The sequence below is a fragment of the Dermacentor silvarum genome, chromosome 3 (genome assembly GCF_013339745.2).
Source record: "Dermacentor silvarum isolate Dsil-2018 chromosome 3, BIME_Dsil_1.4, whole genome shotgun sequence".
In the NCBI taxonomy this organism is placed as follows: domain Eukaryota; kingdom Metazoa; phylum Arthropoda; class Arachnida; order Ixodida; family Ixodidae; genus Dermacentor; species Dermacentor silvarum.
The window spans coordinates 214,566,753-214,589,752 of record NC_051156.1 but is presented as its reverse complement, the minus strand read 5'-3'; the positions used below and the strand labels follow the sequence as shown (position 1 = coordinate 214,589,752).

The 23,000-nt window shown below is 44.4% G+C and overlaps 3 protein-coding genes across 5 annotated transcripts in view; 1 reads left to right on the top strand and 2 right to left on the bottom strand.

Moving 5' to 3' along the window:
- The window catches only part of LOC125944149 (uncharacterized), a 46,970-nt gene extending 42,617 nt beyond the window's left edge, over window positions 1-4,353 (bottom strand). Inside the window, exon 1 of one of the 2 annotated variants that reach the window (XM_049664309.1) lies at window positions 4,205-4,353. The gene's annotated coding sequence lies outside the window, so the exon portion shown is untranslated. The remainder of the gene's footprint in view (window positions 1-4,204) is intronic. The other variant, XM_049664308.1, reaches the window with a different exon arrangement.
- LOC119446646 (cyclin N-terminal domain-containing protein 1) overlaps window positions 1-12,142 on the bottom strand; it is a 147,014-nt gene extending 134,872 nt beyond the window's left edge. Inside the window, exons 1-3 of one of the 2 annotated variants that reach the window (XM_049664307.1) lie at window positions 11,695-12,142; window positions 7,076-7,179; window positions 6,034-6,196 (exon numbers count right to left, since the gene is read on the bottom strand). In XM_049664307.1, coding sequence (XP_049520264.1) covers window positions 6,034-6,196; window positions 7,076-7,179; window positions 11,695-11,853 — 426 coding nt within the window. In that variant the 5' untranslated portion in view covers window positions 11,854-12,142. The remainder of the gene's footprint in view (window positions 1-6,033; window positions 6,197-7,075; window positions 7,180-11,694) is intronic. The other variant, XM_037711136.2, reaches the window with a different exon arrangement.
- Window positions 12,143-12,246: 104 nt separating this feature from the next.
- LOC119446647 (protein SCO1 homolog, mitochondrial) lies at window positions 12,247-22,893 on the top strand. The gene is made up of 7 exons (XM_037711137.2): window positions 12,247-12,437; window positions 12,509-12,589; window positions 12,667-12,757; window positions 15,947-16,144; window positions 19,373-19,465; window positions 20,737-20,852; window positions 22,622-22,893. The coding sequence occupies exons 1-7, from the start codon at window positions 12,360-12,362 to the stop codon at window positions 22,769-22,771; spliced, it is 807 nt and encodes a 268-aa protein (XP_037567065.1). The 5' UTR covers window positions 12,247-12,359; the 3' UTR covers window positions 22,772-22,893.
- The last annotated feature ends 107 nt before the right edge of the window (window positions 22,894-23,000 follow it).

Below are 23,000 nucleotides of genomic sequence, written 5' to 3'. Positions count from 1 at the left end.
ATGTTAGTATTTTTAATAGTTGGCTAAAGTTAGCTGAAACACCCTGTATATGCATTTTACATTTGTGCAGGACAGAGCTAAGCATATACCCTCACCCTAATTATTTTCTTACAAGCCCTATTTACAAATTTATTTCTTTGTATATTTATTACGACCATGTAGTTGAATGTTAACGTTTATTTTCTTTTATTTAGTTATATTAGATTTGGTAAATGTATTTTCGATCTCTCTCTCAATTTTAAACGAGACATGTATTTTGTACTCACTGCTCACACTTACCATTGGCCCTTTTTTATTCTTAAACCGACAACTCCTCAGAAAGTTTTACTTGCAATCTTCCAATTATTTATTGCTCTTTTTTCTACTGTCCAAAACATCCAACTTCATTTTCTCAAGCTTTTATTTATTTTCTGAGAAAACTAAGCTCGCCGGATGGACAACGCCTGCTGAAATGTGAAGAATATTATCCGTTCTGGTCCCCCCCACCTCTTGGAAGAATCGGTAGCACAACCACTCCAAAACGAAATTGTTCCAAGACCAACATTCAGTAACAATGTGTGGTTTCCTACGTTAGATCAATAACCATTAGTTCGTGGGTCCTCTTTTTCCACATCCCCATTTCAAGTTAAGAAGCACTGATATCTGTCAATTCTTGAGAGCGAAACCGCGTGATAACGTTGACTGCTGCTGGCTTCCGCGAGATAATTCAGGTGTCCAAGGAAGCCTTAACTTATATGCTATACCAGCTAATCTCCGCTAGCTCCATAAACTCTAGCCCGCTGAAGCCCTTTTATAGACTGACATTTGAACGCAATAGTGACGTGTCACCTACATTCGCCTTAATGTCACCTCCCAATCTCAACACTGAGCCTTGCACCATCAAACAAATCAAATTGACCCGCCGTGGTGGCTTAGCGGCTACGGTGTGGCGCTGCTACAAACACGAGGTCGTGCGATCAAATCCCGGCCGCGGCAGCCGCATTTCTGAAGCGGCCGAAATGCAACAACGTCCGTGTGCCCTGCATTGGGTGCACGTTTAATCCGGTGTCCCCCCCTCACAATGTGATCCATGGTTCTGGCGCGTAAAACCCCAGAATTTATTTTTAAGTCAAATTGCGGAGATTGACGTCCCGGTCCTGCCCAGCGGCTTGCATCGGGGGTTTAGCGGGGGGAGGGAAATTTCACGCAGAAACTCCCCCGGGAGTTGTCTTAAGTATGCGTAAGCATTGTGCCACTCGCTCATCTTCACGCAGCCCGGTGCCATTATCAATGTTATGAAACTTGAACCACCCAGTATAAACCCTTATCAACCCTCATCAGTCGTTATCAAGCTTATCGAACATGACCCGACTCTTATCGGTCCTTATCAATCTGGATGTCCAGCGAAGCTGTTGCAAAACCACCACTACAACTGCTGAGAGGGGTATGCGCAATGCTTTATTGGTGGTTTTGTTTTGAGCTTGTTCTTTATTGAAGCGTATGCTGTTTTTGTGTGTGGTATGGGTGATTTCAACGAACGCATGCACTGTTCGCTTCACTTAGCTAAACGCTAGAACCCTTTACGGGAGTATCAGCCGTTGTTGGGAGTATGAGCCATTGCAGTCACCTTATATACGTAACCGACAGGATTCTCGTTGGGTAGGCGTAGAAATGCTTATGCATTTAAAAAGGAGGAAGGGGGTTATGACTCCGGATTAATTTTGACGATCTGGGATTCGCTAAAGTGCGCTCAGAACTACGTACACGAGCGTTTTTGCATTCCGCCTCCGCTGGAATGCAGTCGCCGCGGCAGGGAATCAAACCCGCGACCTCGTGCTCGGCAGCACAACGCCACAGCCAGTGGGCCACCACGCGGCGAGTCCCGCACCGCGGTTGCTGCTGCTTCGAAGAGCACCTGCGTTCCGGGCCTCTCGAAAAGGAACGATAACGTTTTTTTTACCCCGTTGCGGGTGCAGCTTAAAATGACACTACACAGAGAACAAAATAAAAATACTCCAGGTGTAATAGTAAATTACGCATCTACATTACCAACGAAAAGCCACTCTTACAGCGAGCGGAGGCTTGGTAAACCAGAAAAGACGCAAAAGGTGAACGCCTCGACAGGGGGCTTTGATACAGTCACTGACCATTGGGCCTGTTTTTCTATTTCATATTTGTCTAAAATGGCAACTAATGTGCGAAGCAATAATTTTGAAAATTTGAATCGCCGCCTCGAAGTTCCCGCATCAGCTCACGATGACATCGTTGATTTTGACGGCGTCAGCTCAAGCCTAGTTAATTCTTTATCGGTAAAGATGGACTACGTTGTGTTATAGGATAGCCAAGAACTTAACACGCAAGTATCGATAACATTCACTGAGGTTTTGCTTCTTATAATATAAATGAGCAAGCTGTCATATATAGCTTTGCGGTGTTGAGGGGTCCCTCTTGGAAGGATCCAGTCATTGAGTGTGACGACTAGGTTGCCTTTTAATGCATGTACAATTTTTTTTATTTAATAATCGTCTTTCTCTCTCCCTCACACTAAGCCACAACATCCAAAACTTGAAGGGAAAAAATGCTTTGAAATTTGTGACGTCACAATGGCGTACAATTAAGCGCATTTTAGGTGCGAAAAAGTTTGAGCTTCATTTTCTCTTCTATAATATAGAACCTATAATATAAAAAAAAAAACGTATACAGAGCTTTGAAATAATACGTCATCAGTTTAAACTGATTTAGTGCTTCTCTTTAGCCTCCGTATAGCACATAAGAAACACGGCTCGCTCGCCCATGCACAAATAAAAAAGTAAAGCGATAGATTCCGTTTTACAGCGGAGCTTTACAGGGCAGCCGACTTACGTTTATGCAGCGGTCTTCACGTGTAGAACCACACGCCACGGTAGCGCATTACGTGCATCTCGCTCACTGCGACGAACACCTGTTGCTCTTGCGATATAAGCCAGAGTGATGTCAACGCCTCGAGAACACGTTCCGGCAACACGACGCGCTTTCGTCCGGGCGCGGCGCACCGACGACGAATGTCGCGTATACCACACACAGGATCGCCAGAGGAATCAGCTTGTCGCCGTCTTAAAAGGCAGCCGCAGCAGCAACAATGCAGCCAGTAATCGCACACTTGGGTGGCTCGACAGCGTAAAGTCCACGGCCCGACCGCCGTGATCACGAAGACCTTGGCCATGCTACGGTGGGCGTGCCCGCAGTGCGGCGGGGTATTTTCCGCGACGACGCGATCGTCGATGATTCGAAAGTGGCGCTCGCCGCATAGGCCATTTAGTTGTTTGCAAACGGAGACCCCGGAAAGATACCGGCTTTCACCAGTGACAAAGAAGAGGGCAAGAAAGACAGTGGCGAGCCGTTGTACTACATATATAGCGCGGTAAAACAGAAGCCCGCAGATTTTTCTAGCCTTCTATTGAGCAGCTATAGTCCCAAACCTAGCAGTCAATTTCGACGTGTACTACGCGGAAAATTATATATGCGCGCGGCATGCTATACGCATTTTTTTTTTATTTGAAAACTTATATATAGGAAGGAACCTCTCGTACGCTCAGCCAACTTCCTTTTCAATACGCTTCCTTTTTTTGATGATTTTTTTTCGAATGTAAAGCAAGAAGCATCAAAGACATACATACGGCTGCTAGTCAGTGCAATGTGTGTCGTTCCCTGCGTATTTAGCGTGAGCGCTGGTCTTCCAGAATTTGAGCTGCGCTTCCTTTTTTTTTTGGCATCGTATAGGCCTACAGGGCGAGGGACCGAGTCTCTTGCGGCGGCAGGTTCAATGCTGGCACGGCGCGTGGTCTACATACAGTCTCGTTCGACAATCGTCGTGCACACAGGACCGCGCCTATTCGGCAACGCGATAACCGAGTGAAATGCGGAGTAGTACATACGACGTAGGCGGATTTTAAAAAAAATGCATTATTGGGTTTAGCCGTCCCACAGCAACTAATGGTCTGCGATAGACGCCACAGTCGTAGGGCTAAGAATTAACTTAAAGCATCGGGGAAGGGGGGGGTTCTTAAACTGCACAGAAAGCACAGCACTCGAGCGTTCTTGCATTCCGCCTCCATTCAGAATGCGACCGTGGCAGCCTGGATTCGAACTCGTGAACAGCAGCAGAGCGCCTTTGAGCCACCGCGATGCAAGACGATGTAAGACAAAGAAAGACGAAGCAAGACGCCAGAACAAGCGACGCGTTTACCTTTGGTCACCGGCGCGCAACAGTGCCGTCGTCGAGAACGAGCTTGACGCATTTCCCCGCGTGCTTGGGGAACAGTTACGGTGTGGGAAGCAGTGTTTGGCAGCACAGAACGCAAGAACATCTCGCGCGATGACGACATTGCACGTGGTTCGATCTGTAGATAAGCGTTTGCAATTTCGCCGGATTATAGTTATCGCGAAGCGAAAGCACGATCCACGACGAACCAAAGAAGGCCAAACCCCTACTTCCTCGAGAACGCTTCCTATGCATACTGCCTCATCATGATGCCTACTTGTGGCCTGATAGCACGTGTGCGCCAATACGTGTGGGTATCACGCAAAGCTAAATGCTATTCATTAGCCAGTCTTGCCGCTGAGATAGACACAACGATGCCACGTGTGCGTGTTATGTCCCATGATCAAAGCAGTTCAATGGTCACCTTTCTTCGTTTTATCTTGACCACCGCTGCAGATCATGAAGACAACCCAAGATTCAACCGCAAAAAAAAGCAATAATAATAATAGGAGAAAGAAGCGAAATAAACGATAAGGTAGAATAACATGCCCGTAACCGAAACCGATCTGAAGAAATGCGCAACACAAATGCCCGTAAAACGAAAAAAAAAAAGGGGGGGGGGGGGGGGGGGGGGGGGGAGAGAGAAAGGAATACAAACCCATTTCTTTGAAATCGTCAGCTGGGCCGGTATTTTGTAGTGATGCGTTATGCTTTATTCTATATACCAATCTTATCATATACCGCTCACGGCCGGCAGATCCCGTTGATAACGTGAGCGGACCGTCGCTCTGACCACTGACCAAGCGCGAAAAGGCATTAGCATCGGAAAGGCATCGCTACAAAATACCGACCCTGAACAACCGCATCAGATAGGAATGCACGCTCATCGAACAGTTGAATATGTAACCACGGCAGTATCGCTATAGAAAGGAACGCAGCGCTGATTTGAGTATACCGAGGTAATGCTTGTAGTGTAGCTTCTAACATGAAGACATCTCCGATGGGTTCTGTAATATTTTTTCTGCCGAAATAAAACTATAGCGCATAGATATGAAGCAAGGACGGGTTCGGTCACTATTATGTAATAGTACATGTACTGGTAATAGTATCTGTACTATTATATGCATTGGCTGGTGCACCACTCGACAGCCTTTAGACAACGGTCACATTTTCCGAGGGAATGTAAGCGAAGCCGCAAATAGAGGCGAAATTTCCGCGCGTTCACACTATATATGCAATATATACACACTAGCTGGCGCTTCCGCGCGCGCTATCCGCAGTAAGCAATCACGCGCGCACCTACCGCACATAATTTTTTTGTAGTTTATTTTTTTTTCTCCCGAACCTTACGCGTCATGGTGCGAAATATATGTGATTGTTAGCGCCACTTGAGAGTCGCCAAATACAACTTATCACACCTTATCGCACTCGAAGGGGTATGTTTCTCACTTTCTGTCTCTCTTTCTTGCAAATAACAAAGGAAAAAGTGGGACGTGTATAAGAAACGCCGTCGAGAAACACAGCCGGGAGGTGCTTGCCTGCTTGCTTGCTTGCTTGCTTGCTTGCTTGCTTGATTGATTGATTGATTAATTGATTGATTGATTGACCAGGACTTCCGAAGCAACACCCGAGGCTGTGAGAGATGTCACATTAAAAGCCTGCGGCTTAATTGCCATCACCGTGGAGGTCAATAACGTGCGGCTCGGTAGTATACGTACAGACAAGCGTCCCTGCATTTCCGCTACCAATCGGACCGACATGAGGAGAGACGAACAGCTACACAGGCCATCGTACACATACGATGTAGTACATACTCTGACGCTGGAGAACATCTTGCTGGCGAGCTGTATGCAGGAGAGCATGCGCAGCATCACCTGATCCCGCATCCTGCCCACCACGCTGTCCCACGACACGGCGGCGGAGGAGGACGGAAGGCCCAGCTGCTTGCGCAGGTCGCGCACGTGCTGCACGAGGAACCTGCGCACGCGCAGACACCGACCGATAACGCATGCATGTGGACCATTCATTTTTTTTCTTTTTTTTTATGAATACTACAATCCCAGTTCGGGATTTTAGCAGGGTCCAAATGAGCACCACATACAAGATCTAAGTTACAAAAAAAAAATTGGCGTAGAAAATACATACAACTAACGCAGACTTTTAACATATTTGGAAAAAAAAAAACACGTGCAACAAGAAGATACATACATGTATAGCCAACCAAATCTTCAACTAGCTTATGTAAATGCGTTTTTTTTTTTTTCTGCTTTCCAGTGCGTTACGATGGGACGAACTTTCGAAACGGTCGAGGTTAACTAATGCTCACAAAGCTCGTGAAGATAGTATAGTAATTTGTTAGTTTGTTCCTAATTTAAGGTGCTGGCGCACAGCAATGTCGCCGCTCGCGCACGCTATAGTTAAAGATTTGGAAGGCTGTACAGACTCTGAACATATCTGGAAAACAAGAAGAGAATGTACACGAAAGAAGTATACTTACATAGCAGCGAAGGGAAGGCGGAACAAGCGTCAGTTTGAGATGCGTGATGGTTAGTTGGTTAAGTTTACAAGGTCTACTACAAAGTTACAGCACCAATGCAGGACACAAGACAGGACTACAACCGACACGCCGACTTTATACTCGTTCTGTGTTCTTCTTTCGCGCTTTAAGACTAGTAATGTGGTCAGTTTTAGGCTGCGCTAGCGCGTGCAAGCGTCTCAGTCCCTCTAAGGTGATATTGGTGGACCATAGTTGTTTGAAGTTGAACACTGCGCTGTTGTAGAGGCAGCGCACATCTAGACACACGGAGTCCCTACATACGGAAAGACAAAAATCAGCCACGGAGATTCGACACGCACCTGTCCAGGTACTCTACAGCCGAGATCTGGACGCAGATGGGCAGCTCGAGTTTGGTGCAAGTCTGGAACAACAGCTCTACGGTGCTGCTCGGAGACAGGTGGTCCTGCGCAAACAAGCGATGGCGCGAAAAATGTTAGGCGCAACGCTAAAAGACAAGAATACAGAGGCTCGGATTAAGAAAGGAAACGGGGGTAGCCGATAGTCTACAGTTTACATTAAGAGGGAAAATGGAGCTGGGCAGGCCACATAATGCGGGGCGCAGATAATCGGTCGTCTGTTATAGTTACAGTACGTGCCGTTTCAGATGCCGAAAGACAATAGTGTTCAGAAACAAGATTGCACTCTGGGAAATGCGGTCAAGAGATAAACGCATTTTGTTTTTACTTTTCTTTTATTCTGTTTGTGTAGTCGCCACATAGAGCAGAAAGAATGCAATCTTCCCGCTCACTAAGAAATGCGAGGCCGTAACATTGACCGAAAATATCTTTTCGATTCAGTTGGTGGCTTGGTGCACGCGAAAGCTGGCAAATATACTTTCAAACGATGCACTCGCTGCAAATAAATGAATAAATCGGCATATAGCTTTGCAACGGTCCGCTGTGTCATTCTCCTACACTAAGCGTGAGGCCTCGATTCCCTGGCAGCGCTTTCATGACTCCATTACTTATTACCGTATAGACTCGCGTAAGGGCCGCATTATTTTTTCCCCCCCACAATTTTGACGAGGTGCGGCCCTCACACGGGACCTAACCCTTTGGTCAAAATGGTGCCGGCGCAGTCGGTTACTTGCGCACACCCCGGATGTACCATTGCATCAGATGTCAATGTGCATCTCTCGCGACCTAGTAGCGGCCGGCGGAAGTACGAAGTACACAGCTCGCGAAAATTCGCCGATGCGCGCGCGCGGCAACGGAGCACCGCGCGATTGCTTCTGCATTGGATTTTTTTTTTTTTTTTTTTTTTCAAATTTAGGGCTGCCTAGTTCGGGCTGCGGCCCTTAAACGAGTCTATAAGGTATATGCGTCGCGCCGAAAGGCCGATTCCAGTGATGACGCGATCTCAGCGATAATGACGGCGCCGCGGAGTCCGAGGACGAAATAAAATGGAAAACGAGATATGGGTCTTCGAAAAATACGGCCCCCGGAATCTTGCACAGCATATACTTTATACAGCATAAATGTATACCGTTGGAACGCGACTAAAGTCAGCCGACAACACTGCTAGAAATACGCAGGCCGACAATGAACAAATCTGTCAGCTATGATTTTGCGTAGCCGTGCAGGTTTATAATTCTCAACTCAGTAGGTCGCGGAAGTTTCGACTGTAGCGCGGGTCAATCAGTGTATACGCTCACAAAGTAGACACCGGAGGGCAGCTGGAACTTGTTTTTAGGTTGCATGGGTTCCCTCCCCGGAACGCACAATCACATTGCGCGATGCTATAGAATTCACCGAATTCCGTCTGCTGTGCAGCAGTTTCCCGTTTCCAGCGCGCAATCATCGGCGATTAGTCGTCAGGGCAAAAAGACAGCGAACTGAAGAAATGCATGCGTCACTGTTGCGGCGTGGATGCAAGTGCCACTGAAAGAAAAAAAAAATATGTCCTTAATTTCAGCCAAACTTATCAGATGACATTATGGTTTTAATCTATAAGCGGTGTTGTTCTTTCCCTTTTGAGACTATGGGTGAACTGCTTCATTTCTTAAAGCACCGACCGTGATTGACAGTTTAACGTCCAGCAGAACTTTTCACAAGGTCTATGGGAGACGCCGCAGTGGTGGTGGGCTCCGGCTGAACTGGTGTTAACATGTTCAGTCGACCGATTCAATAAAAGTTTATTCTCTCTCTCTTTAACAGTACCGCGCGAGCGTCGACCTTTACACTCTAAACATTTTTACACCGTTATGGGTGTTTGCTTGTCGCATGGGGAACACACCTACCGTGAGGGGTTTCAAAAAAATTTCTAGCGCAGGACAAGGAGCTCTGTCTAGATGTGCGGTGCAGGCCCGTAGCCAGGAATTTCTTTCAAGGGGGAGGGGGGACACTTGCTGAAGGCCTTGACTATTTGAGGAAAGCACCTATTTTTTCGGTGTTTATTTTCGGTAAAGATCGCAGTATGTAAATTGTGGCTTTTTAAATACTATTTTATTTTGATTTCTATATTTTTAGTTTTGAGATGAATCTTTCTAGTAGTATAATATCTTTATACGGACGATTCGTCTCTTCTTTTTTTTTTTTTTTCTTTTTCTACGGGCCTGGCGCGATGCGAGAAAGCTGGTTGAAACTTTGTATTAATTCTTACAGGCTTGGGCACACAGAAATATCGGACAGGAGAATTTGACAGCGTAAGCTTTGAATGTTTATCTAATGGGCTCTTCGTAACCTTTGTCACAGCTATCATCATTTTTTACTTGCCAGAAAATATCGGCAAACAGGATAGCTTCACTGGTCCCCGCCGACGATTTGATCTCACTAAACGTGAGGGTGTTAGCCATGGGACAATTGAACACCCTTTATACACCCATAAAAGTGTAAAAATGTTTAGAAACTGCTGCTAGGATCTTCCTACCAGGACGACACAGCCCCTGGCACGGTTAATTCGGCGCAAGCTTCCCTGCTAGCAGGTGCGTGTGTCCCTGAATTGCGTTTTTTTTTTTTTTTAAGCGTGTGTTGCTCTACTGCGCATTCACAGGAAAATAACGAACAAAACGTGCAAAGCTGCAATGCAACGGTATCACAGGGGCAAGAAAGAACAGCGCAAGAGAGGATTCTCTATTTATTTTTTTTTTTTTACAGCGAAGCTGTTAAAGGCTAGTTCCCCCAGGATCGTGTCCGCGGGCAGAAAAAAACTATTATCATCAGCATTGGCTCGAGCGTCGTCGTCTTCTTCCGCAGCTGGCTCGTTGGCGCCCCTCGGCTTGTGCTCATGCCGTTGGATGACGTGCGACTGCTCCCGCGTACGTCGTCGTCGTCTGCTTCCACAGCTGGCTGCGCTGCCGCTAATCATTCCAGCGTAGAATTTCACTTCTGTCGTCTTAATGGGGAGGCCGCGTTTACGGAGATTACGGAGAACCAGTTCTGATTATGAGGCACGCCGTAGGGGAGGGCTCCGGATTAATTTTGACCACCCGGGGTTCTTTAACGAAGGTATGAGCCATTGCTTAAGGTATGAGCCATTGTTTAAGGGGGTACGAGACATTCATGAGCAACTGACGACGTGTCCTAACGCGTTTGAGCAACACCGCCGCTAACGCGCTCTGGAAGTGGCTCGACGTCGATGTGCCGATTCTAGTGTGAGGGCTTCCGAAGCTTCGCATGCGAAACATCAGCGAAGAGCCGCCGACCCCCAGTTGCGGGAGCGCGATGATGAGGCGAAACGTCAGCGTCGATCGTCTTGCCCTCCAGGCACCCGACAACGGTGGTGCACTCCTCGGCAACACTAGCGCCAACTTATCCGGTGCGAAGTCCAGGTTTCAAAGCGAGTTTCTCAGCCCGAACGTTCATGATAGACATGTTCGGTTGGGTGATGCCCAACGACGATACGCCCATTCTCATCGTGGGGGCAATATTCACTGCAGCAGACCCACCATGGTCAGATTCGCTGGCTTCCATCTTCACAGTAGTAGAAGGGCTCTGAAGTTTCTTGCGCGCTTTGTTCTTTATCTTGCGGTGCATGTGGACAACAGCAGCATAAATTATAAAGACGCACCGGGTTTACGCGCACTTGCTGTCTCCGATAAGCAGGGCAGCTTCCACTGAGTTAATCGGGACAGGAGCGATCTCATACATTGAGGAATTCCTCCATGGTCTCATGTCTATGGGCGGACCAAAACTGCGCCTCGAGTGAACTTTGTGCGCATGCGCTCTTGCTGATCCAATGCCCCCCTCTAAATTTAGAGGCGTTGGCCGATCTCGTTGCTTCGCGCCGTTTAAAGGTGCTGACTGACCGGCCGGCCGGCCGGCCGGCCTGTCGACGCTAGCGCGGTACGAGTCGGTCGACTGCACATACCCAAAACTCTGTGCACGAGCACTGTTTGCATACAGCCCATATCGGAATGGGAAACTAAACACGTGATCATGTGCTCAGCTGCAAAACGCCATATGCACTGAGCCACCACAGTAGGGTGTTTGAGCATTCAGTATAAAACTCTCGCCCGCTAAGCATCAAAATGCTCGATACTTTCTACTTGCCAGAATTAACTCGACCGTCACCTGCACGTGTGTTCCGTCTGAAACTCGAGTATCGAATGCGCGTTGCAAGTCCTAATATGCTCGTTATATGTGCATCCATCCGTTCATTCAGCCTCTGAAATCAGCCTCAAGGTACGTTACAGAGACAGCAAGACGAAACGTCTATCGCTACTGCTAAAAAGCACGCGACATGCGTTTCGCGCCCACTTTCACAACACGTGGTGCAGTGGCTGACACCATGGCTGACACCGATAACGATGCTCAGCATAATAGTCCCTGCCGGAGAAATAAAGATAGAAGTTGGCAAGCAAGAAAAAAAAAAGGAATAAAAAACGAACGGCAGACCTACATGTTTCAAACATTGTAACACGAATGGCACAATGGTGTGGAAGCGCCATAGAACTACGATTACACATCGAAAGACTCACCAAATACTCTTCCGGTTCACGAACGGCTTCGTCGTTTTGCTTGGCCAGGATACAGAGCACATCTTGGAGCATATCTGGATCCATTACGGGCAGCTGCCTTGAGGAGTAAACGTCGTCATCATTGTCCGAACAGAAGCTTTCCTTAGCCATAGAGCTCATGAAGTAGTCGTGAACCGTCGATTACGCAGGCTTATGCACTAGAAGCGCTGTAATACGCAACGCGGGAAGCTTCTATAGAACTATACGTACGGTAATTAGGCGCAATAACAATCTTTAAAAGTTGTTGAAAGGCACGGCGTCACAACTGTCACAACTAGCTACGCAGTTGACGGAACGCTAAACTGCATCGGTGCGTCTGCTCGGCTACATCTTTATGTCTTTTGCACCATCACTTATCAAATAAAGGCTCTTGTTTTTATTTTTGTTGATTGTTGTTTTAAACCTACCCTCGCAGTCCCACTTTCGTGATCTTTCTAGAGTGCAGTAATTAATCTATCTTGAATAATGCCATCTTCCCGCCGTATTTGACGAAGAAAGTGAGCGTGCTCCGGCAACCATGACAATGGCGCTATTACGGTTTGTTGCAGACCGCTAACAAACGCGTGCTAAATCGTTTTCGGGGAGTTTTTCAACTTTCACTTTCTTCCTTGGGACATTTCAAAGTCATGTTACTCACGTTGAGCCGATGTCACCGTCTTGTGCTATCGAGGACACTGAACCTGTCCCTTCGATCGCCTCCAAAGGTGGTTTTATAATACTACACCGACACGGAACCTACAGACAGGGCGTTAACTCGTTTGAACTTTCGTTTCAGCTCCAATGTTACGAAGCCCGTTTCGCACGAAGTTGCAGGGACTTCGCTACTGGCAAACCAAATCCTAAAGACAAGAAAGTGGTATGTGCTGCTTATGTTATCTACATGGCGCACATATTATGATGCACATTGTTACGTTGCCGCATTATATTGCGTAGCCCATCACGTGGAAAAGCCTGGGCATCACTTTCGCCATCGGCGGCTGCCTGTTGGGCTGGATGCTGTACACGAAAAAGAAGAAGCAGCAAGGTAAGATATTATTTAGCGTATTAATGAGCTCCATTCCAGCCAGTTAGGACGTGCAAGTTTACGTTTATGCAGACGATATTGCATTCTTCGCGGCCGACAACGACATATATTCTTTATACCAAAAATTGTAGAGGTACTTGAGTATGCTTGAGGTATGGCTTCAATCAATTTGCATGTCATTAAATGTAAGTAAAAGCGCCATATTAGTGTTCCCACTTATGGATCCGGTCAACGCCTCCTATAAAGACTTTCGTTGATCCGGTTTCAATCTTTATATTTTACAATCAAGAACCCATTCCCCAGGTTGAGTCTCTTAAATATTTAGGTATCATTTATGACGGAAAACTCAACTTGAGTCCACATATAGAAAATGTGGACTACACAGACTGAGCAACCGAAAATATGGGCTACGTAGGGAAGCCCTCATAATGATATACAAAATGTACATGCGTCCAATATTGGAATTTGGCTGTGTATTGTTCTCGGAAAGCCCAGCTTATAAAACTAAGCCTCTGGTTCTTTTAGAGTGTGAAGCTCTGCGCCTGTGCCTGGGCCTTCCTAGGTTTGTAGCAAACAATGTTCTTTATCAGGAAGCGTGCCTAGCAACGTTGCCCTGCAGATTCCGCATCTTAACGATACAAACATTTCTAAAATTTTACAGTTCTCCAATTAGACGATCTGATCATGTATTTATAAACGATCCAAACTCCGTCTTTCTTGCTCATTGGCCACGTTTTCACACCCCACAGATTATTTTTGTACAAAAGCAATTAGACAGTTTAAATGTAAAAATTCGAGACGTTATTCCATCATATGACTTGAATCAGAAGTTAAAGATTGAATTCGATGAAATTTTCCCACAGAACCCTAAGTTTCATTCAGTCAGGTTATTAAATATGTTGCAAGATTACCTTGCACACGTACACACAATTAACATAATAGCCACTGACGCTTCCGCGAACAATGATAAGGCGGGCGTAGGCATTTTCTCGCTTTCGCTTGGCTGGTCATTCTCCTTGAGACTGCCAGATTTTACTCCCGTATTTGAAGCTGAGCTCTTAGCCATGATTCTAGCTTTGCGGAAACTCCCTTTAAATGAATACAGTGTGGTTATTATAACAGATTCTCTTTCCGTCTCTACTGCGCTTACAGCTTCAACAAATTCACCAGCTCTAAAGACGTTTCTAACATTAGTTCCCCCCCAGCTAAATCTTGTAAAATTATTATGGGTACCAGGACACTGCGGATTACATTTCAATGAAATGGCCGATTCATTATCGTGAGCATCCCTGAATGGACCGGTAATATCGGTCCTTCCAGTGGTGGCACTAATAACAGCGATCAGATATCGGAAATTTACAATTCGTAGAGATATCATGGAAACAATAACATCATAGACTGAATTTCAGCACCTAAAATTTTTGTGGAAAATACATTGGTATCCATCAACACAATCGGACGTAATAATTACAAAATTACGCTGCCGTGTCCCACCATTAAGCCTATATTTACACAGGGCTGGTCTGGCGATATCACCGCTGTGTCAATTCTGCCTAGAAATAGAAACCGTAGAACACTATTTTTTAATATGTCGTCGGTATAAATTACAAAGAAAAAGAAGTCTTGAAATACCGCTTGCTAAATTAGGAGTAAATTTAACATCAGAAACAGTACTCACTTTCGGTGCCTCGGTATTTGGCTTTAGCCACAGGGACGTATTTGATGCCATTTGTGGTTTCATTCAGTCAACAAAACGAATAAAATTTTATATCCATACTTTTACAATTCTCTGAGAGATATTTCAGTTTTAATGCATGGCATTAATATTATAAATTAGGCAGTTTAGGAAAACTAATCTGTCTGTTCTGATTACTAAATTACACAGTAACTGTAGTTTCAGAATTAATATCTAAAAATTCAGGTGCCCAATTCTTGGCCAATCCCCCGAAGTGGGTACGAGCCATGTGCTGGGGGGGGGGGGGGGGGGGGGAGGACATCATCATCATCAGATACACCTTTTTTTTCGTTGAGCACATTCGCTGCATTCCGGTGTTTGTGCTTAGAAAGGTTCGCAAGCTTGCGAAGCTGTCAAAAGATGTTCGAGAACTCCTATCAAATAGTCGTAATATCGTGCAGCTAGAAAACACAGCATTGAAAGAATGCAGATGAGAAAGCCGAAGGAAACAGTACAAACTAAATAGGAGAAACAGGCACTTTTATTTTTTTCTACAGACCATCTTTATTGCTATCTCTTTTTCTCTCATTCGGAGGTCATTGAGAGAGTTGCTTCGTTCCCTAATATTTTAATAAACGTGAGTGTCACACTTGCAGCACACAAAACAATAGACTGCTTTCCGTTGATGACGGTGCGAGTAGCAGATACTTTTACTGATTTGTCACTGCAAGCCAACTTTTCGCCGCCCGATTCATGGCCGATCCCGCAGGGTCGTTTGCGCCATTTCATTAAGGGACAAGAACATAATGCTGAACATAAGCACAGTGCATTGACTTAGTGTGATCAACAGTGGGCAAACAAGGGAAGCTCCAGCATAGAGCCAACATTATGACAAAAAAAAACTCGTCTTCGCCAGGCCACTAACAAAGACCTTGTCGGAACATTGGTTTCAGCCCGAGACAGTGCTTGTTCGACCAGTGTTGACCACTTAAACTATCCATCTTCCTGTGAATCCTCTGTCTTGTCTGGATTTGACTTAACATATGATGATTACACGTAAGCATTTTGCATTGATACGAAAGAAAGCTGATGTACGTGATGTGTTCTTAGTCCAGTGTTCGACAGAAGCCCATCTAGTGAGGACGGCAGATAATTGAAATAAAACATACACTTAGCAATTATAATAAATAAAATATAATATTGATGATGTTTGGGGGCCCATATGGAAAGTGCTAATGAAAACTGTGGCAGCGGCTTAATTACGGAGTAGATCACCCAGTGAGTGCGTGTAAATGTCAGGCAGATTGCTTAGTGCCTGGTTTATTGTGTGTGGTGTGGTTTGTATGTGTAGTAATTCTAACAGTAGATGTGTCAAAAAGCTTTTTTTTGTGTGTGGTGATTACAGATGCTAGATCCCAGTTGATGCAATGTCGCAATGTCCCATCTTATTGTGGTGCTCAAATAGGGTATTGGTGATTTACAATTATTCACAATTAAGTGATGTGTTCGTGCAGCTTTGGACAAGGAACGCAAGAGGGCATTGGGAAAGGCAGCCATCGGTGGCAGCTTTGAGCTGGTGGACCACAACAATGAGCCGAAGTCGAGCAAGGACTTTCTAGGCAAATGGCTGCTCATTTACTTTGGGTTCACACACTGTCCAGACATCTGCCCCGACGAGCTCGAAAAGTTGTCCAAAGTCATAGACATTATGGGTGGGTGAACTTTTTTTTCTTCAGGCATGACGCATCACCTGAGAAAATGTCTTTCATTTAACCTTTTCTTTATCGATGTAAATAATGCTCTTTTGTTCAAATGTGCAGCTGATGAGTAGAGCTTTTATAAAGTTTTATTTTGTTTGTGACAGTAAGAAGACACTCATTGCACATGTTTCCTTAAGCTTGCTGAAATATGAACCAGAATATCTGAAAAGACTTGCAGGCATTTCGCCAAAGAGCTTTTTTGTTTTGCCACTCTTGGAGAAAGTTCATTGATGTCTTCATTGTAGATACATACATGAATTATATGTAGTTGTGACCTCAGAACTAAAATATAAGTTTTGACAGGGGTCCTTGGGTTAGCAGTGATAATTACTTGTGATTCGGCATACATTTGACAAATGCTATATAAGTACATAATACAAAAACACAGAAGTTCTTTTTCAGAAATATGGTGTCCTTCTTGCAAGTCTTTCCCATTTTTGTCAATTTCTCAACAGGTGTGCTTACTGTAGCAAAACAGGTTATTGAGTTTGGCAATCCACACAGAGTATTCCGAGTAACATGGAATATTTGTCAATTTCTCCAAGGCATTTTACAGGCTTCATCACACTATATTACTTAATAAACTTGAGCATTACGGTTTCTGTGGTGTAGCATAAGATTTAATAAAAATCTACTTACTATGTCATGTTCAGTGTGTTAAAATGAGCAAAATGAAATCCAGATTTCTGCCGATTAAGACAGGAGTATCCTAAGGCAGTGTCTTGGGGCTGTTATTGTTTAAAGTCTTTATAAATGACATTGTATATATTACCTCGGATGGTAAATTTGTAATATACGCAAACAAAACTAGCATCTTCATCACCGGAGCTACTTGCGAAGCACTGTTTAATATGGGTGACAATGTACTGAAAAATCTTCATGAAGGGAGCTTAAGCAACTCATTGGTTATTATTGCTGAAAAAACTAAAGCTATTGTATTCCAAACTAGATATCCCTTACTACAAACTATGCCATTCCTGTTTCTCAGCAACGCTAACATACCCTGCATGAGTGATATGAAACCACTTGGAGCAATGTTTAACAAACACCCAGCATGAAACGCCCACACTGATTCACTAATAGTTAAGCTATCCAAGGGATGCAATATAATTGACAAACTTCAACACATTTTACCATCAACACATTTTACCACAAAATCTTTTATCCCATCTACAACTCTATCTTTTCTAGCCACCTAACATACGGTAACTTAGTATGGGGTGCCACAACAAAGACTAGCCTAAATAAGATCGCAGTGTTACAGAAAAAAGCTATGCGTATCATTAACAATGTGCCCTATGATGCACCACGCATACATTTATTTCATGAACACAAAATCATAGCTGCCAACGGCTTGTACGAATACACCCTTATACATCATTACATCAGGCAAAAAAAAGGCACCTGGCAAATTACATTGCAAAACTATCGCCAAATCCCAAGCCACCACGGATATCCGTTGGATGTCCTATGGATATCCATTTCCTATATAACGGGCATCCGATGGACGGCCACGAATCTCCCGCAAATGTCCACTGGATGTCTGATCGATATTAAAAAAAAAACAAATTGTACCTCCATCGGACATTTAAAATGGGATCCTGTCGCGGATGTATTTCGGATGGTATATATATATATATATATATGTGTGTGTGTGTGTGTGTGTGTGTGTGTGTGTGTGTGTGTGTGTGTGTGTGTGTGTGTGTGTGTGTGTGTGTGCGTATATATATATATATATGTGTGTGTGTGTGTGTGTGTGTGTGCGCGCGCGCGCGCGCTTGCGCCAGACACACACACCACACCTTGAAGCAGCTATACAACAACATATTGCTGCTGAGCCCGAGGTCGCGTCATGCTACAATCATCGGCATTAACTTCTGATGTTGCTTCTGTACAACGGCAAACATCGCAGGGCACACAACGTTCGCATGGATAGGACAACAGCACATGCTAACGCATGTGTGCGGTGTACATGCACCACTGCACCATTTTGGATTTGTGATTTTTCCGGCTGTTGACTGCTAGCTGCCGGCACGAGATCGGAAGATCCGAAGTCTTTCATGTGTACAGCTTTCCCCTCACTTTAGGGCTTGTTGTCACCTGTGAACAAACACGTTCAGATACTCCAATTGCTCAAATAGAGATAGATGTAGCTGCCACACCTTAATAGTTGAGCAGGTGACTTCGGGCAGGCTGTGAAGATGGCAAATGACCCGACACGGCACCAGCGCTTTGCCGCCATTAAAATAATGGGACAATGGCTGTAACTTGGATTGGACTGGATCGTTGCAGGACACTGTCGTCGAACAGCATGTGTTTCCAAGGATTTCTAACACATCAGTGCAAACATAAATAGTTTTGTTCAAACATTTTTATTATATATAAAATTAGGCATTGAAATAACTACTTGTTTTGGGAACAAGTAGTGTCGAAAAACCAAACGTCTATGACGTGTTTCCAGCTCCTAAAATTGCTTCCGCTGAATTCACAATGCAAAAGCATAACCTTAGAGATTATCTACCACTACATGGATGATGTATTGGTCATGCGGCCAGTGAAAGCATAGCCTTTGATATCTCTTATGCCTTCATCCTACAGTGCCCAAATATTAAAATCTGCATAACTGTCATCTTAACTTGCAAGGATGTGTCAGCTACTTGTTTTGCTTCACAAAAATAACTCAGATTATGTGTTCAGTACAGTGCAGAAACACGAAAATGTCAAATGAATTACGAACCGTTAGAATTTCCATAAACGCAATGCAAAATCACCCGTGCACCGTGTGTTGGGTGCATGTTCAAAAATAATCAGGTGCGGGTGGTCAAAAATAATCCAGAGTTCCCCACTACAGCACGCCTCCTAATCAGATCATGGTTTTAGTACATAAAACACCAAATTGGATTTTTTTTTTTCATTTCTTTTTTCGTACGCGATATTATTAAGTTGCACACACTGGACTACTGTGTTTTGTTCAGTGCAGACCTCATCTTTACCATACACTTACCTTTATCCTGCTTTCATTTGCTGACTTTAATTGATTGTTTCATATATTTAATGAAGCTTCAAGATCTAAAAATACTATACTCCAACACTCACCACATGCAAATTAAAAGCACTGTTTATGAAGCAGTGTTGCCGATGACCAGCTTTTAAGTGTGTTTATTATTATTTTTTTTGCAGGGAAAGAAGCGCCAGACTTCCCATTGCAGCCATTGTTCATATCAATAGACCCCGAGAGGGATGATGTGAAGGCAGTCAAGGCTTACGTCGGAGGTAAAAACAATTCTCATTGATGTCGGAGTCAGCATAGCTTTGTTTAGAGAAAGTCCCGCATTCTTGCAAGGAAAACACGGGAATAGAATGCATCAGTGCAACGTCAGCAGTGGTCAGCGATGAACAGTGGTCGAGCAAGGGATGCCTCAGGCTAGAGCCAACATTTCAACAACGGAACTTGTCTTCACTTGGGCAACTGCTTCAGGGGAACAACTCCTGGCAATTGTTGCCCTGAAGCAGTTGCCCAAGTGAGGCCAAGTTCCTTTGTTGAAATGTTGGTTCCAGCCTGAAACATTCCCTCGACCACTTTTCATCACTTCAAGTCTCCATCACCCTGTGAATCCTTTGTCTTGTGTGGATTTCCCTCGGACTGGTGTCTTGTGCATGGGAGGATTAGTCTTTCTGGTTCTTGTTCCAGATTGGCTGACATTATCTATAGCTTTCACTGCACTGCGTGGATTTGGTGAGAGAGTATAATAAGCCTAATACCAGAGGCAAAGAGCGCAAATTAGTGACACTTTGAGCAAGTGCAGTTCATTGCAGAAAGTGTCATTTAGAATTGATGGCAGTGCCGGTTGGTAAATCAGCCAGCACATTATATGCTTGTTATTTTAGCCAACATTTGAAAAATAACATTAACTTGATCAGTTGTCACGAGCGATGACCAAGCAACATTGCATCCAATGCCAAAACAATGCGCTACACATTTGGAAGTCCTGACAGTTGCGAAGCTGTGGTGCCTAAAAACAACACAAATTTCATTGGCAAAGGAAGAATGGCCGTTTTCATAAGCAGTTTTCACAAGTTTTTCATAACCATTAGAACATCTCAAATCACAAAAAAACTGGTTTCAGAACTGGTGCCAACCATCCATTGCGTATTTTATTTATATTTGACGCACTGCCGTCAATGTTACAGACTTTAACACAGTGAAGTTAGTTCAATGATCACACTTATAGCAAATGCATTCTACAGCGAGTGTCACTAAACCTTTCTGTATGACAGCCTACAAATGACACTAACGGCCAAGTGCACTTACTCAAAGTGATGCTAAATTTGGCCATCTGACAGGGTGTTAATATACGCACTGTCATGCTTAACTATCACTTTTTTTTTAAGTACGATGTAATTTAATTTCAGCAGTCATGTCATTTCTTCTTTTCCTTTTTCCTTGTTGCCGAGGGTTGTTTCCACAGATATGCTTCGATAAAACCTTGTAGTGAAGTCATCATGCTTGTTTGTTTAATTGACCATTTCGATCTTTACCCCAGAGTTTCATCCAAAACTCTTGGGCCTTACTGGATCCAAGGAACAGGTTGAAAAGGCATCGAGAGCTTTCAGAGTATACTTCAGTGCTGGCCCTCGGGATGAAGTCGATGACTACATCGTAAGTCATTGTCCATCAGATATTCACCGCCCTGATGCACTTCAAGATGCCTGCAAATTTGTCATTATGGGCTTTTCAGTGGCTGAGTGTAAAATGTTGTGCTTCATAGCGTTGGCCTATCTATCAATCGGCATATAGTGTATGCTCAAAGTCAAATCATGTATACCGTCACAACCGACTGCCAACACACCACTGACATAGTGATCACGTCCTGAAAATTTCATAGTTCGTGAAATTCCTTTACAACCTGTAAATCTGGTCATGCAAGCAAATATTTGCTTATAAAACTAGGGATTGGAGTTCTTGGCAGCATTTTCTTTAAAAGCGAAGCTGTTTAAGCCAGCCATAATTTGTTGTGCGTAGCAAGAAACTACCAAAAAAAGAAAATAAACTTTCATGCCGAGGCAGGATTCGAACCCGCGTACCCCCGGTCCCAAAGCGAGCATCGTAACCACTAGGCTATACAGCCACACCTGCAGAGCATGCATTTATGCGAACCATATGATTGCGTTCAAGCGTCGTCGTCTTTTTCCACAGCTGGGCGCATTCGTACGCTCGTGCTGTGTGAGGTGAAGAGGTTTTGTGCGGTATGAGAGCGAGAGAGACGCATTCACGAAGCGGGTTTCCTGGAACGCGGTGTCGACATTGGAACGTGGTGTCGGCAAGCTGCGCTATGCAACGCGCAGTGACGGCCTTAAGTCCGAGACGCGCGAAAAGAAATTATCATCATAAGTAATAAGATGAAAAGTTCGCGTGCACTTCCAGAAAATGCTGGGCTACGATCGTCCAGCTTCGCTGTTTTTTAATTAAGCAGGCATTTATTGGGATTTATTTTCTGGCACTTATCGGCGTGGCACTTATTGACACCTATTCTATTTACAGTATAGCCTTCCGGCATTTTCAGCCCTTTGAAACACTGCTCACATGTATTTATATTGAGAAGGAAACTTAAACGAGAAAGCTTTTTTGTCATAAAGGCAGTGAGGCAAATTTATTACACTAGCAATTTGTTAAAATACACGCACATATACGTGCAGAGATTGTCATCAGAGGCAGCACTCCTTTCTGTTTGTCATTCTCATTTGGGAAAAGCTGCATTCTACGTTGATGCTAGATACGGGAAAGAAAAGCAGTTGAAGTGCTGCATCCGAGAGGCATAGCGACTCGGGTCGGTGCGATTCAAGGGGGCTTAAGCTCGAGCATCCAACCCACCTGGGATGGTCCGGTCATGTTGTGCACGCCCAGTGTGACAAGCCACGACAAATTTTTAAACTCAGCACTTCAAATTGCTAAGATGGGAATTGGCAGGTAGTTTTCGGCATTTGTTAGTAAAAAAACTAAATACTCGAATCCCTATAACTCGCGTCTCGTCTCGGGCCTTGCATTTTCAGTTTTGTTATAGCAGTAGAATGCTCGTTGAAATAAAGCACGGCCAACCAAATTTTAAATTTGCTTGTGAAATCTGTGTTTGTTATACCAAGGTAAGACTGCATAGCATTTCATTAGTTCACATCGTCACGTTTTGATACCTGTCACAATCACCATTCTTTAAAAACATATTTTACAGCTATATGCAACAAGTCCACAATCACTGTTCACTAGAAACACTCTAAAGCTGCAACTTAGAAATGTTTCATTGGCAGCATGTGCCCATATGTCAACTCCAAGTGCACATCAGCTTGCAAGAGTCCAAAGAAGAGGCAGCTGCATTATAGTTTCTAAGGCTTTTGCTGCGTAACATGACAATCTCTATTCGAACCACCTTTCAGGTTGACCACACAGTTATCATGTACTTAGTGGACCCTGACGGGGAGTTTGTCGACTACTATGGCCAAAACAGGACAGCCCAGCAGATAGCGTCGGCTCTTCAGCTGCAAGAGGCAAAGTACAAACGTGCCAAGGGAGGTTCTTGGTTTTGAACAAGCTGCAAGATTCAAGACATATGTGCGAAATTCGCTTCAAACTATGACACTGTAAATATGGCATGTGTGTACCACGTTAGATAATGTGCATTTCTTAATAAACTAATATTGATGCTATGTTCTACAGAATTTGTTACTGAAAGTGCAATGAGAGACGCAACAAAGCACTTGCCCTGTCTTTTCGTTGATCTTTGTGTCATGTCCTACTGGACTTCCAATATTCTCA

Excerpts from the sequence above, each read along its gene's own strand:
- LOC119446647 (XM_037711137.2), top strand. The coding sequence starts at position 12,360 with ATGTTACTCACGTTGAGCCGATGTCACCGTCTTGTGCTATCGAGGACA. Across the intron at positions 12,590-12,666 it reads ATCCTAAAGACAAGAAAGTG|CCCATCACGTGGAAAAGCCT; the intron begins GTATGTGCTGCT and ends TATATTGCGTAG. Across the intron at positions 12,758-15,946 it reads GAAAAAGAAGAAGCAGCAAG|CTTTGGACAAGGAACGCAAG; the intron begins GTAAGATATTAT and ends GTGTTCGTGCAG.